Below are 14,996 nucleotides of genomic sequence, written 5' to 3' on the forward strand. Positions count from 1 at the left end.
CTCTTTCTGGGGCAGATGGAGCTTCTGTGCCCAGCTGGCAGAGAGGGAGCCTTGGGCAAGGGACCAAGGGGCCCCTTGGGGCACCCCACAGAAATGACACAGCCTGCCAGCTCCTTAGGGGCGGAGGGAGAGTCCCAGGGTGCTCAGGAGTGCTTGGCTCAGCATTCCCATCATCTTCCTTCTCCTTCTCCTTCTCCTTCTCCTTCTCCTTCTCCTTCTCCTTCTCCTTCTCCTTCTCCTTCTCCTTCTCCTTCTCCTTCTCCTTCTCCTTCTCCTTCTCCTCCTCCTCCTCCTCCTCCTCCTCCTCCTCCTCCTCACAGGCTCAACTTGGAGTTGCCAGAGGACAGCAGTGAGTCTACCACTTCTGACACAGAGAGTGAAACCAGCTGCTCTTCAACGGTGTCTCTGGACTCTTGGAGCACCATCTCCTGCACTACCATCACGGAGAGCGAATCCACACAGATTTCAAGGGCATCTACCCCCACTCCTCTGCAGAAAGAAGACTCACTTCATGCTTCTGTGTTCCAGCCTGGCCTCATGCATCCCAAGGCTGGCCCAGGGGAGCAGCATGACCATGACACTTGCCAACCCTGCAGGAAAGAAGTGGTCAGATGCCACAGGGCCAGCAGTGTGCACCAACACCAGCAACACGTCCAGGTCCAGCAGGCTGCTCCCACCCATCCTCCAGAGGTGCCCAAATTCCACTCCATGGAAATGAAGACATCTTTGCCACAAAAGAAATCCAAGGAGGCCTTAAACTACTTCACCTCACATAAGAAAGAGGAGGAGAAACTGCGCCTGCCAGCTGATGGGGACAAGCCTCCACAAAATGATCCAGCCTCTGCTTTGAAAGTATCGAAGCAAGAAGAAGAGCCTAATATGAAGGCGGTTCCCATGGTGTGGGACCTGACCTTCATAGACAAGGCTGTGAAAAATCAGCTGGAGCATGTAGTGGAAAAAATGTATATACAAAAGCAATTTGGACTGTCAGAGATGCTGTTGTCCTGTGAGGGGAGCTTTTCAGCCACTGTCCTGGAAGCAAGGACAGCTGTCCCAACCACAGCTCCTCGATCACCCCAATGGCGAGCAGAGCCACATGTGGTGGTGACTCCTGTGGAGAAGGACCCACCCTGTGTGGAAAAGACTGTGAACCGTCATCTGGAGGGGCCTAACGGACAAAAGCAGACAAAAGAGCTCTTCGGGCTACCAGGGATCCTGGCTTGCCTGAAAAGATCTTCAGACCCCGTCCTGGGACAAAAAGACTCCCAGACTGAGGATCCACAGAGGAACACCAGGCAGTGCCACTGCACACCCAGCCTGCGCTGTCAGCGGCACGCTCACACCACGAAGTCGGCAGTGCAGCTGTCAGTGCAGACCCCTGGCCCTCAGCAAGAGGCAGCAGCCCCCAAGGACGCATTCACCCGGGGGATGCAGGAGCCTGTCCACTCTGTGCCAGCAGCTATTCTGAGAGTGGAACAAGGGATGAAGCCTCAGGAGGATGGGGACAGACCCCACCAGAAAATGGAGTGTGGAGGAAGAGCCAGCGGCAGCAGCACGACCAGCAAGACGACCCTGCCTGGCACCAGCAAGATGAACCAGGACCCTGGGGCAGCAGGGGATTCCCCTTCCACCCAGGCAGAGCAGGCGTCGCCACAGAGCAAGGGAGCTCCGCGGGGTCAATCAGATAAGAAGGGTGAGGGCCCCAGCATCTCCACTACGGGGGACATGGGGACACCACCGCCTCCAAGAAGAAGGCCCCCACAGAGAAAAAACAGCTCCAGTGAGGACAGACCCTCAGCTCTGCCACGGCCTCCACACCACGTTTGGATCTGTCTTGATATCCACCATGTGACAAGGGTCCTCGCAGCACCAAGAGACTGCCACAAAGCCAAACAAATTGCTGAAGATCTGCAGAAGCAGGTGCAGGCTTCACAGTCGGAGCAGCTCCCAGACAATGTGGGGCAACCAAGGATGGACCCAGCAGCAGAGGGCACCGGGGCCGTGCCACGCAGAAGACGTAGAAGGGCACGGAAGGACAAGGGATGCTCCCAGGACAGACCCGTCTTCGCAAGACTCCGTCCAAAGTTCATCAAAGCCCCAAACCACAACCTGCCTGGCACGGAAAGCTCCCAGAATTTGGCTCTGTCTGCAGCTGCAGTCCCAGGTGCAGCTGGAGGAAAGACAGTGGGAGAGAAGAAACCATCTGCAGAGAGGGCCAAGGTTCAGCAGGACCCAGCAGGGCACGGAGCCAGCAAGCAGCAGATCCCTGCCAGCCCCACCAGGGAGTAGGGGCTCTCTCAATAAATGTGTCAGTGGAAACAAGCTCATGGGCGAGTGTCTCTAATTTCCTGGGGAAGCACTGCGGCTCCCCTGCTCACTACTAGGCCCTCCTTGCATGGGCAAGGCTGGCAGCGCTGTTGGCTGCTTCTGTGGGGAGGAGTGGGTTGGGGGTGGCCTTCCCCTGAGGCTTTCAGAGGCAGCATGGGCTGCCAAGCTCCCTGGAGGTCTCCTGCATACCACAACTGCATGCCCGGGCTGGGAGCAGTGCCAGTCCTTCAAGGCAGCAAAGGGCAGAAAGCAATGAGGTGGGGTGTCCAGAGTGTGACGGAGAATCATAAAATCATAGGGTCATAGAATGGTTTGGGTTGGAAGGGACCCCAAAGATCACCCAGTTCCAACCCCCCTGCCATGGGCAGGGACGCCACCCACTAGATCAGGTTGCCCAGGGCCTCATCCAGTCTGCCCTTGAACACCTCCAGGGATGGGGCACCCACAGCTGCTCTGGGCAGCCTGTGCAAGTACCTCACCACCCTCTGAGAGTAGAATTTCCTCCTAACCTCTCATCTATATCTCCCCTCTTTTAGCTTAAAACCATTCCCCCTTGTCCTGTCATTATCTGATTGAGCAAAGAGTCACTCTCCATCTTTTTTATAAGCCCCCTTTAAGTACTAGAAAGCTGCAATGAGGTCTCCCCGGTGCCTTCTCTTCTCCAGGCTGAACATCCCCAACTCTCTCAGCCTTCCTTCATAGGAGAGGTGCTCCAGCCCTCTGATCATCTTCCTGGTCCTCCCCTGGACCCTTTCTTACAGCCCCACATCCTTCTTGTGCTGGGTGTCCCAGACCTGGACGCAGTGCCCTAAGTGGGGCCTCACAAGGGCAGAGCAGAGGGGGACAATCACCTCCCTCCACCTGCTGGCCACTCCTCTGCTGATGCAGCCCGGGATGCAGTTGGCCTTCTGGGCTGCAAGCACACACTGCTGGCTCATGTCGAGTTTTTTGTCCACCAGAACCCCCAAGTCCTTCTCTGCAGGGCTGCTCTCAATGAGTTCTTCTCTCAGTCCGTCCTCAAGTCTGGGATTGCCCTGACCCAGGTGTAGCACCATGCGTTTGGCCTTGTTGAACCTCATTAGGTTCCCATGGGCCCACTTCTTTAGGCTGTCTAGGTCCCTTTGGATGGCAGCCCTTCCTTCTCTTGTATCAACTGCACCACTCAGCTTGGTGTCATCTGCAAACTTGCTGAGGGTGCACTCAATCCCGTCGTCTGTATCATTGATGAAGATATTAAAAAGCACCGGTCCCAGGACAGACCCCTGAGGGACACCGCTCGTCACCGGTCTCCACCTGGACATAGAGCCATTGACCACCACTCTGGGTGCGACCTTCAAGCCAACTCCTTATTCACTAAATGGTCTACCCATCAAATCCGTGTCTCTCCAATCTGGAGATCAGGATGTCATGTGGGACCGTGTCAGAGGCCTTACAGAAGTCCAAGTAGATGACATGGTTCAGTCCTCCCTTGTCAGCTGATGCGGTCACTCCACCACAGAAGGCCAGCAGATTGGTCAGGCATGATTTGCCCTTGGTGAAGCCATGCTGGCTGTCGCAGATCACCTCCTTGTCCTGCATGTGCCTTAACATTGCCTCCAGGAAGATTCATTCCATGATCTTCCCAGGCACATACGTGAGGCTCACCAGTGTGTAGTTCCCCAGGTCTTCTTTTCTACCCTTTTTAAAATTTTAAAATGTTTCCCTTTTTCCAGTCACTGTGGACTTCGCCTCACTGCCGTGATTTTTCAAATATGATGGAGAGTGACTTGGCAACTACATCAGCCAATTCCCTCAGGCCCCATAGACTTGCAGTTGTTAAGGTGCATCAGGAGGTCCCAAACCTGCTCGTCCTTACAGTTGGAAGGACTCTGCTTCCCCAGCCCCTGCCTAGAGATCTGGGGACACAAGGGATGTGGGAAGCCTGACCACTAGTGTAGATCGAGGCAAAGAAGTTGCTAAGTACCTCTGCCTTCTCCACATCTGTTGTTACCAGTTCTCCATCTTCATTAGGCAGAGGCGCTACACTCTCCCTAGTCTTTCTTCTGTGGCCAATGTACCTGTAGAACCCCTTTATGTTATTCTTTGCATCCCTTGCCAAGTTTAGTTCTGTCAGTGCCTTGGCTTTCCTGATCCCATCCCTGCACATCCAGAGAGCATTACTGTACTCTTCCCAGGGCACACGGCCCTCTTTCCACCGTCTGTGCGTTTCCTTCTTTTGCCTGAGTTTCACCAGCAGATCCTTATTCAACCATGGTGGTTTCCTGCCTTCCTGGTTTGATGTATTACAAATGGAAATACAGAGCTCTTGCGCTCCGAGGAAGACATCCTTAAAGAGTTGCCAGTTCTGATCAGATCCTCTGACCATCTAGGGCATGGTCACTGCAACCTAGGCTTCCTCCAGTCTCAACTTCTTTAATGAGCTCCTTCTGCATTGGTGAGCACCAGGTCCAGTAACACTTCTCCTCTGGTTGGTTTAATACGTGGAATAGGAACTTGTCCTCAATGGACTCCAGAAGTCTCCTGGATTGCTTACTGCCTGCCATGAGGCTTTCCCCGCAAACGTCTGTGTGATTGAGATCCCCCAGGAGGATGAGAGACTGTGAGCATGATGCTTCCTGATCATCTAGTTCCACCCCCCTGCCATGGGTCTCTAAGGTCTCGAAACTGCTCTTCGCTTATAGTGGGTGGGACTTTGATCCCCCAACCTCCATCTACGGGTTCAGGGAAACAAAAGACTTGGGAAGCCTGCCTGTCAGTGAAGACTGAGGCAAAGAAGTTGTTGAACGCCTCAGCTTTCTCCATGTCTGTTGTTAGCAGAAGTTGAGATGACAGAGGCCCCAGTGCCTGTTCTTCCATCTGCGCCAGGACAGGCAGTGTGACCCTGGGAATAGCAGACAGATGCCTTCTTGCTGTGGAATGGGGTGGGCTCATCTCCAAAGTCCCTGCCTCTCTGTTTCAAGGAGGATCACGGTTGTGGCTTGGAGATAACCCCAAACCCCTTGGAAGGTGCTGGGATCAGAGTCCTGAGCTCTGGGGCTCACTAGGAGCTCTACATGCCCAAGCACTTACTGAGGCAAGAAAACAGACAAGAAGGTGGACGTGAGCAGGAACCCTAAGTGGGAGGAAGAGAGCAGTGAGAGCTGGCAGAGAGGAGTGATAAAGAAGAGCTCTTGCAGGTCTCACTCCGTTTCACTAGGTGTTTAAATGTTTATCGCCTTTACTTCCCAATACACAAACCAACAGTTGGATGTCTAAGATTCAGTTAATTTCCCCAAGCTGAGTCACAGAATCACAGACTAGTTTGAGGTTGGAAGGGACCTCTGGAACTCATCTGGTTCAATGTCCCTGCTCCAGCAGACACCCGGAGCAGGGTGCCCAGGACCACATCCAGGCGGCTTTCGAAGATCTCCAGGGAGGAGACTCCACAGCCCCTGGGCAACCTGTGCCAGTGCTTGGTCACCCTCACATAAAGAAAGTGCTTCCTCCTGCTCAGAGGGAACCTCCTGTGTTCCAGTTTGCGCCCGTCGCCTCTTGTCCTGGCACAGGGCACCACCAAACAGAACCTGGCTCCAGTCTCTTTGCACCCCCCTTCAGGGACTGATAGACACTGATAAGATCCCCCCAGCCTTCTCTCCTCCAGGCTGAAGAGCTCTCTCAGCCTTTCCTCACAGGAGACACGCTCCAGTCCCTTGATTGTCTTTGTGGCCCTACACTGGACTCTCTCCAGTATGCCCACGTCTGCCTTGTACCGCGGAGCCCAGAACTGGACACGCTACTCCAGGTGTGGCCTCACCAGTGCAGAGTAGAGGGGCAGGATCACCTCTCCTGACCTGCTGACAATACTTTGCCTGATGCAGCCCAGGATACTATTAGCCTTCTTTGCAGCAAGGGTGCGTTGCTGGCTCATGTTCACCAGGACCCCCAGGTCCCTTTCCTCCAAGCTGCTTTCCAGCGGGGCGGTCCCCAGTATGTACTGGTGCCAGGGGTTGTGCCTACCCAGGTGCAGGACTTTGCACAGAATTCCCCTGGCTGATCTTCAAGATGTTCCTTCCGGCCCATTTCTCCCTCCTGTCCAGGACCCTCTGGATGGCAGCACAACCCTCTGGTGTATCTGCCACTCCCCCCAGTTTTGTGCCATCTGCAGACGTCTGCCCCATCATGCAGGTCACTAATGAAGATGCTAAACAGGACTGGATCCAGTATTGACCCCTGGCGTATACCACTAGTTACTGGCCTCCACCTAGACTTTGTGCCACTGATCACCAGCCACCCTGTGGGCTCGACCATTCTGCCAGTTTTCAGTCCACCCCACTGACTGCCCATCCAGCCCATACGTCTACAGCTTGTCTACAAGCTTATCGAGTTGGTCAGGCAGGACTTCCCTTTGGTGAATCCCTGCCGTCCTCTTTGCCCCTGAACGGTAGTCAGGGAGCGATTGCCTTGCCTGTATTTCAGCCACACATTTTCTTGCTCTTTTTCTTCCTGTTTGGCCCTACCTAGTGAGAAGCCAGAGGTCTTGCAGGGCCCTGCGCAGGGCCAGCTCTCAGCACTGAGCTGGGCTGGCCATGGCCCCGCTGCGCTGAGCTGGCCCGGCTGGGCTGGCTGCTGCCTGGTGCTCGGGTGAAGGGCACCTCCTGGGGTTTAGCTCAGCTCGGGGAGGGCCACCTCATCCCCGCTGTCCCTGCATCACAAACGTTGCCATGGCTGAGCGCTGCTGTCACCACAGCTGGGGAGGGATGACAACCCCGAGACAACGCGCATCCCAAACGGCGGCGGTTATGGGTTATGTAAGTGGGGCTGAGCGAGGCTGGCTGCCATTTTGCCCACGAGCTGATGAGCAAAGAGGGCTCCCCAGATGTGCAGCAGCCAGACACAGGAATCCTAGGACAGAGACACCACCTCTGCCAGGCGGCCTCTGCTGTGTGCTCACCCCCATCCTCCTTTGCCTTCAGTGTGCCTGGACCAGACTCCGAGATGCAGGCAAGGCCCTACTTGCCTGCATCAAGAAGTGAGGTGAGGAGCCTCACAGGAAGAGAACCAACGCTGGAAAGCAGAGTCTCACCATGGGATTAGGGGATTGCTTGGGCTTCCTGCAGAAACGGAAAGCTGCAACCATCCCTGCCTGGAGCCACCAGGGAGCAGGAGCTCTCCCATTAAATGTGTCTTTCCAAGCGACCTCATGTGTGTTTCTTCTTTCCTTTGGAGGAGCAGAGGCACCGTTCCCTGCTCACTGCTCGCACCTGCTTGCATGGGCAAGGTGGGCAGCTCTGTTAGCACCTTTTGGAGGAGAGGCCAGGACTAGGATGGCGCTCCAGGTGCCTGAGAGCACGGACATAGGGCTGGCCTTCCACCTGAGGCCTTCAGAGGCAGCGTGGGCTGCCCCCCTCCCTGGAAGTCCCCTGCACACCACAGCTACGGTTTGCGTCTGGGAGCAGTGTAGGTCCTTCAGGACAGCAACTGGCAGAGAGAAAGCACGTTGTGTGTCTGCCAGGGACAGAGAAGATGGAGGCCCCAGTGCCTGTTGTTCTGGCTGCACTAGGACAGGCAGAACAGCAGACAGGCGCCTCTGTGGGCATGACTTCTGCTTCTTGCTGTGGGATGGGGTGGGCCCATCTCCTCCAAGCCCCTGCCTCTCCCTTTCAAGGAGGATCGAGGTTGTGACATGGAGGCAGTGACCTGAAAGTCCTGGGAGGGTGCCAGGATCACAGCCCTGAGCTCTGGGGCTCAGCAGCAGCTCTACCTGCCGTAGCACATGCTGAGGCGAGCAAAAGGCCAAGGAAAAGGACATGAGCAGGATCCCCAAGTCAGAGGAAGAGAGCAGCGAGAGCTGATATGGGGGAACACCAGGGAAAAGCTCTTGCAAGTCCCACTGCATTTCGCTAAGTGTGGAAACGTTTATGACCTTCACTTCCCTATGCCAAACCAGTAATTTGGCGATTAAATTTCAGTTAATTTCCCCAAGCTTAGTAGTCTATCCCTATGAAAGTAGTCGGTGACCAATTGCCCAGCTTTTATTTCAACCAGGAGTTTTCTCACTGTTGTCCTTCCCATTATCTCCCTGGTACCACTCAGAGTAAGGGGGTTGAGCTGGCTGTGGGGGTTCCTGGCTGCCCAGCCACAGCGAGCCCTCCCCACGTCAATTCCCCTTTCAGCGAAGGACTGTTGAGTGGTCATACTCCGGGGAGCGGTGCTCCTCTTGGCTGGGGTGGTCTAAACGGGCTCCCTTGGGCCTTCACCATTGTCACTGTGTCGCCATCGTTGCTTTGCTGGACACATGAGGGTCGTGAAGCGGTTCATGGTCTCTCAGAAGGGGGAGTGCAGGGCACGACCGGGGGTTCAACCCTACCTAGTGAGAGGCCAGAGGCTTTGCAGGGCCCTGTGCAGGGCCAGCTCTCGGCACTAGGGTGGGCTGGCCATGGCCCCGCTGCGCTGAGCTGGCCTGGCTGGGCTGGCTGCTGCCTGGTGCTCGGGTGAAGGGCACCTCCTGGGGTTTAGCTCAGCTCGGGGAGGGCCACCTCATCCCCGCTGTCCCTGCATCACAAACGTTGCCATGGCTGAGCGCTGCTGTCATCACAGCTGGGGAGGGATGACAACCCCGAGTCAACGCGCATCACAATCGGGGGCGGGCTATATAAGTGGGGCTGAGCGAGGCTGGCTGCCATTTTGCCGCGAGCTGACGAGCGAAGAGGGACAAGCTTGAGCTGGGAAGGTGGAGCAAGGGGACCGTGAGTGCGGTCCAGCTGATCCTCCTCAAGCCAGCCAAGTTTGGCGCTCTCTGGCAAGTCACAGGCATGGCTGATCCCTGGGGAATGAGCTTCTTCCCCAGCCCAGAAGCCTTCTGGGCCTTCTGCTCCTTCCTGTGGCTGCTGCTGCTGGCGTTTGCCTGCTTCTCCATGATGCCGTGTGGCAAGCCGCAGGTAGGAGTCAGGGCTGGTGCTGAGGCAGGCCCTGCCTGGGACGGGAGGCCGTGTCCCAGCCAGGCCTGGCCAGCCTGGGCCAGTAGGCTTGGGGCAGGCACGGGCCTGGCCCTGGCCATGCCCTGGGTTTGTGGGTGCCGCTGAGGCTGCTGGGGACTCCCTCTCACCCGCTGCTTTCTGTGCCCATGTAGGAAGGGAGGACGAGGAGGTGCTGTTACACAAGGAACCAGGAGAATCGCAGAGGTGAGCGGCCCTGGGCAAGGGCAGGTGCCCTGCAAAGACACCGCCTGGCCCCATGTACCCGCCATCCCCCCACGGCCTCCCCATCCACTGACTCTCTGTCTTCTCTGCCACCAGTTTGGACCCTCCACAACTCTTCATGGCGCAAGAGGAAGCAGTAAGTGGAATCGTCGCCGCTGGGGCGTGACAGCCCCCTCTAGTCAGCCCCCCACCAAAGGAGGTCCCACTAACGCTGCCCTTTGCCCCTTTGCAGATGTCCCGAGCACGCAAAGATGGATGGAATAGTTGAACTAGCCCAACTGTTCAACAGGACCCTTGAGGACCTCAACAGATACATGGAAATGTGAGACCACCGAGGAGGGGAAGGGGAAGGGGATAGGGATGGGAACAGGGGCAGGGTTTGGGGGCATGGATGAGTGCAATGGCTTGTGGGGGCACAGGGAAATTTGCGGACTAAAATCCGAGGAGCAATGCCCTTGCAGAAGGATTTACCGCCGAGGCACAGAGATAGCAGTGTCCCCTCTCTTTCTGGGGCAGATGGAGCTTCTGTGCCCAGCTGGCAGAGAGGGAGCCTTGGGCAAGGGACCAAGGGGCCCCTTGGGGCACCCCACAGAAATGACACAGCCTGCCAGCTCCTTAGGGGCGGAGGGAGAGTCCCAGGGTGCTCAGGAGTGCTTGGCTCAGCATTCCCATCATCTTCCTTCTCCTTCTCCTTCTCCTTCTCCTTCTCCTTCTCCTTCTCCTTCTCCTTCTCCTTCTCCTTCTCCTTCTCCTTCTCCTCCTCCTCCTCCTCCTCCTCCTCCTCCTCCTCCTCACAGGCTCAACTTGGAGTTGCCAGAGGACAGCAGTGAGTCTACCACTTCTGACACAGAGAGTGAAACCAGCTGCTCTTCAACGGTGTCTCTGGACTCTTGGAGCACCATCTCCTGCACTACCATCACGGAGAGCGAATCCACACAGATTTCAAGGGCATCTACCCCCACTCCTCTGCAGAAAGAAGACTCACTTCATGCTTCTGTGTTCCAGCCTGGCCTCATGCATCCCAAGGCTGGCCCAGGGGAGCAGCATGACCATGACACTTGCCAACCCTGCAGGAAAGAAGTGGTCAGATGCCACAGGGCCAGCAGTGTGCACCAACACCAGCAACACGTCCAGGTCCAGCAGGCTGCTCCCACCCATCCTCCAGAGGTGCCCAAATTCCACTCCATGGAAATGAAGACATCTTTGCCACAAAAGAAATCCAAGGAGGCCTTAAACTACTTCACCTCACATAAGAAAGAGGAGGAGAAACTGCGCCTGCCAGCTGATGGGGACAAGCCTCCACAAAATGATCCAGCCTCTGCTTCGAAAGTATCGAAGCAAGAAGAAGAGCCTAATATGAAGGCGGTTCCCATGGTGTGGGACCTGACCTTCATAGACAAGGCTGTGAAAAATCAGCTGGAGCATGTAGTGGAAAAAATGTATATACAAAAGCAATTTGGACTGTCAGAGATGCTGTTGTCCTGTGAGGGGAGCTTTTCAGCCACTGTCCTGGAAGCAAGGACAGCTGTCCCAACCACAGCTCCTCGATCACCCCAATGGCGAGCAGAGCCACATGTGGTGGTGACTCCTGTGGAGAAGGACCCACCCTGTGTGGAAAAGACTGTGAACCGTCATCTGGAGGGGCCTAACGGACAAAAGCAGACAAAAGAGCTCTTCGGGCTACCAGGGATCCTGGCTTGCCTGAAAAGATCTTCAGACCCCGTCCTGGGACAAAAAGACTCCCAGACTGAGGATCCACAGAGGAACACCAGGCAGTGCCACTGCACACCCAGCCTGCGCTGTCAGCGGCACGCTCACACCACGAAGTCGGCAGTGCAGCTGTCAGTGCAGACCCCTGGCCCTCAGCAAGAGGCAGCAGCCCCCAAGGACGCATTCACCCGGGGGATGCAGGAGCCTGTCCACTCTGTGCCAGCAGCTATTCTGAGAGTGGAACAAGGGATGAAGCCTCAGGAGGATGGGGACAGACCCCACCAGAAAATGGAGTGTGGAGGAAGAGCCAGCGGCAGCAGCACGACCAGCAAGACGACCCTGCCTGGCACCAGCAAGATGAACCAGGACCCTGGGGCAGCAGGGGATTCCCCTTCCACCCAGGCAGAGCAGGCGTCGCCACAGAGCAAGGGAGCTCCGCGGGGTCAATCAGATAAGAAGGGTGAGGGCCCCAGCATCTCCACTACGGGGGACATGGGGACACCACCGCCTCCAAGAAGAAGGCCCCCACAGAGAAAAAACAGCTCCAGTGAGGACAGACCCTCAGCTCTGCCACGGCCTCCACACCACGTTTGGATCTGTCTTGATATCCACCATGTGACAAGGGTCCTCGCAGCACCAAGAGACTGCCACAAAGCCAAACAAATTGCTGAAGATCTGCAGAAGCAGGTGCAGGCTTCACAGTCGGAGCAGCTCCCAGACAATGTGGGGCAACCAAGGATGGACCCAGCAGCAGAGGGCACCGGGGCCGTGCCACGCAGAAGACGTAGAAGGGCACGGAAGGACAAGGGATGCTCCCAGGACAGACCCGTCTTCGCAAGACTCCGTCCAAAGTTCATCAAAGCCCCAAACCACAACCTGCCTGGCACGGAAAGCTCCCAGAATTTGGCTCTGTCTGCAGCTGCAGTCCCAGGTGCAGCTGGAGGAAAGACAGTGGGAGAGAAGAAACCATCTGCAGAGAGGGCCAAGGTTCAGCAGGACCCAGCAGGGCACGGAGCCAGCAAGCAGCAGATCCCTGCCAGCCCCACCAGGGAGTAGGGGCTCTCTCAATAAATGTGTCAGTGGAAACAAGCTCATGGGCGAGTGTCTCTAATTTCCTGGGGAAGCACTGCGGCTCCCCTGCTCACTACTAGGCCCTCCTTGCATGGGCAAGGCTGGCAGCGCTGTTGGCTGCTTCTGTGGGGAGGAGTGGGTTGGGGGTGGCCTTCCCCTGAGGCTTTCAGAGGCAGCATGGGCTGCCAAGCTCCCTGGAGGTCTCCTGCATACCACAACTGCATGCCCGGGCTGGGAGCAGTGCCAGTCCTTCAAGGCAGCAAAGGGCAGAAAGCAATGAGGTGGGGTGTCCAGAGTGTGACGGAGAATCATAAAATCATAGGGTCATAGAATGGTTTGGGTTGGAAGGGACCCCAAAGATCACCCAGTTCCAACCCCCCTGCCATGGGCAGGGACACCACCCACTAGATCAGGTTGCCCAGGGCCTCATCCAGTCTGCCCTTGAACACCTCCAGGGATGGGGCACCCACAGCTGCTCTGGGCAGCCTGTGCCAGTACCTCACCACCCTCTGAGAGAAGAATTTCCTCCTAACCTCTCATCTATATCTCCCCTCTTTTAGCTTAAAACCATTCCCCCTTGTCCTGTCATTATCTGATTGAGCAAAGAGTCACTCTCCATCTTTTTTATAAGCCCCCTTTAAGTACTAGAAAGCTGCAATGAGGTCTCCCCGGTGCCTTCTCTTCTCCAGGCTGAACATCCCCAACTCTCTCAGCCTTCCTTCATAGGAGAGGTGCTCCAGCCCTCTGATCATCTTCCTGGTCCTCCCCTGGACCCTTTCTTACAGCCCCACATCCTTCTTGTGCTGGGTGTCCCAGACCTGGACGCAGTGCCCTAAGTGGGGCCTCACAAGGGCAGAGCAGAGGGGGACAATCACCTCCCTCCACCTGCTGGCCACTCCTCTGCTGATGCAGCCCGGGATGCAGTTGGCCTTCTGGGCTGCAAGCACACACTGCTGGCTCATGTCGAGTTTTTTGTCCACCAGAACCCCCAAGTCCTTCTCTGCAGGGCTGCTCTCAATGAGTTCTTCTCTCAGTCCGTCCTCAAGTCTGGGATTGCCCTGACCCAGGTGCAGCACCATGCGTTTGGCCTTGCTGAACCTCATTAGGTTCCCATGGGCCCACTTCTTTAGGCTGTCTAGGTCCCTTTGGATGGCAGCCCTTCCTTCTCTTGTATCAACTGCACCACTCAGCTTGGTGTCATCTGCAAACTTGCTGAGGGTGCACTCAATCCCGTCGTCTGTATCATTGATGAAGATATTAAAAAGCACCGGTCCCAGGACAGACCCCTGAGGGACACCGCTCGTCACCGGTCTCCACCTGGACATAGAGCCATTGACCACCACTCTGGGTGCGACCTTCAAGCCAACTCCTTATTCACTAAATGGTCTACCCATCAAATCCGTGTCTCTCCAATCTGGAGATCAGGATGTCATGTGGGACCGTGTCAGAGGCCTTACAGAAGTCCAAGTAGATGACATGGTTCAGTCCTCCCTTGTCAGCTGATGCGGTCACTCCACCACAGAAGGCCAGCAGATTGGTCAGGCATGATTTGCCCTTGGTGAAGCCATGCTGGCTGTCGCAGATCACCTCCTTGTCCTGCATGTGCCTTAACATTGCCTCCAGGAAGATTCATTCCATGATCTTCCCAGGCACATACGTGAGGCTCACCAGTGTGTAGTTCCCCAGGTCTTCTTTTCTACCCTTTTTAAAATTTTAAAATGTTTCCCTTTTTCCAGTCACTGTGGACTTCGCCTCACTGCCGTGATTTTTCAAATATGATGGAGAGTGACTTGGCAACTACATCAGCCAATTCCCTCAGGCCCCATAGACTTGCAGTTGTTAAGGTGCATCAGGAGGTCCCAAACCTGCTCTTCCTTACAGTTGGAAGGACTCTGCTTCCCCAGCCCCTGCCTAGAGATCTGGGGACACAAGGGATGTGGGAAGCCTGACCACTAGTGTAGATCGAGGCAAAGAAGTTGCTAAGTACCTCTGCCTTCTCCACATCTGTTGTTACCAGTTCTCCATCTTCATTAGGCAGAGGCGCTACACTCTCCCTAGTCTTTCTTCTGTGGCCAATGTACCTGTAGAACCCCTTTATGTTATTCTTTGCATCCCTTGCCAAGTTTAGTTCTGTCAGTGCCTTGGCTTTCCTGATCCCATCCCTGCACATCCAGAGAGCATTACTGTACTCTTCCCAGGGCACACGGCCCTCTTTCCACCGTCTGTGCGTTTCCTTCTTTTGCCTGAGTTTCACCAGCAGATCCTTATTCAACCATGGTGGTTTCCTGCCTTCCTGGTTTGATGTATTACAAATGGAAATACAGAGCTCTTGCGCTCCGAGGAAGACATCCTTAAAGAGTTGCCAGTTCTGATCAGATCCTCTGACCATCTAGGGCATGGTCACTGCAACCTAGGCTTCCTCCAGTCTCAACTTCTTTAATGAGCTCCTTCTGCATTGGTGAGCACCAGGTCCAGTAACACTTCTCCTCTGGTTGGTTTAATACGTGGAATAGGAACTTGTCCTCAATGGACTCCAGAAGTCTCCTGGATTGCTTACTGCCTGCCATGAGGCTTTCCCCGCAAACGTCTGTGTGATTGAGATCCCCCAGGAGGATGAGAGACTGTGAGCATGATGCTTCCTGATCATCTAGTTCCACCCCCCTGCCATGGGTCTCTAAGGTCTCGAAACTGCTCTTCGCTTATAGTGGG

General features: G+C 55.7%; 1 protein-coding gene across 3 annotated transcripts in view; it reads left to right on the top strand.

Annotated features, from left to right (window-relative positions):
• Positions 1–1,322: 1,322 nt before the first annotated feature.
• The window catches only part of LOC121068002, a 29,456-nt gene continuing 15,782 nt past the window's right edge, over positions 1,323–14,996 (top strand). The window contains exons 1-4 of one of the 3 annotated variants that reach the window (XM_040553026.1): positions 9,466–9,488; positions 9,603–9,828; positions 10,304–11,255; positions 11,418–12,487. In XM_040553026.1, coding sequence (XP_040408960.1) covers positions 9,758–9,828; positions 10,304–11,255; positions 11,418–12,272 — 1,878 coding nt within the window. In that variant the 5' untranslated portion in view covers positions 9,466–9,488; positions 9,603–9,757 and the 3' untranslated portion in view covers positions 12,273–12,487. Of the gene's footprint in view, positions 2,505–9,465; positions 9,489–9,602; positions 9,829–10,303; positions 11,256–11,417; positions 12,488–14,996 lie in introns of those variants that run through there. The other 2 variants (XM_040553024.1, XM_040553025.1) reach the window with 2 other exon arrangements.

Source organism: Cygnus olor, chromosome 3 (assembly GCF_009769625.2).
Source record: "Cygnus olor isolate bCygOlo1 chromosome 3, bCygOlo1.pri.v2, whole genome shotgun sequence".
NCBI classification, from domain to species: domain Eukaryota; kingdom Metazoa; phylum Chordata; class Aves; order Anseriformes; family Anatidae; genus Cygnus; species Cygnus olor.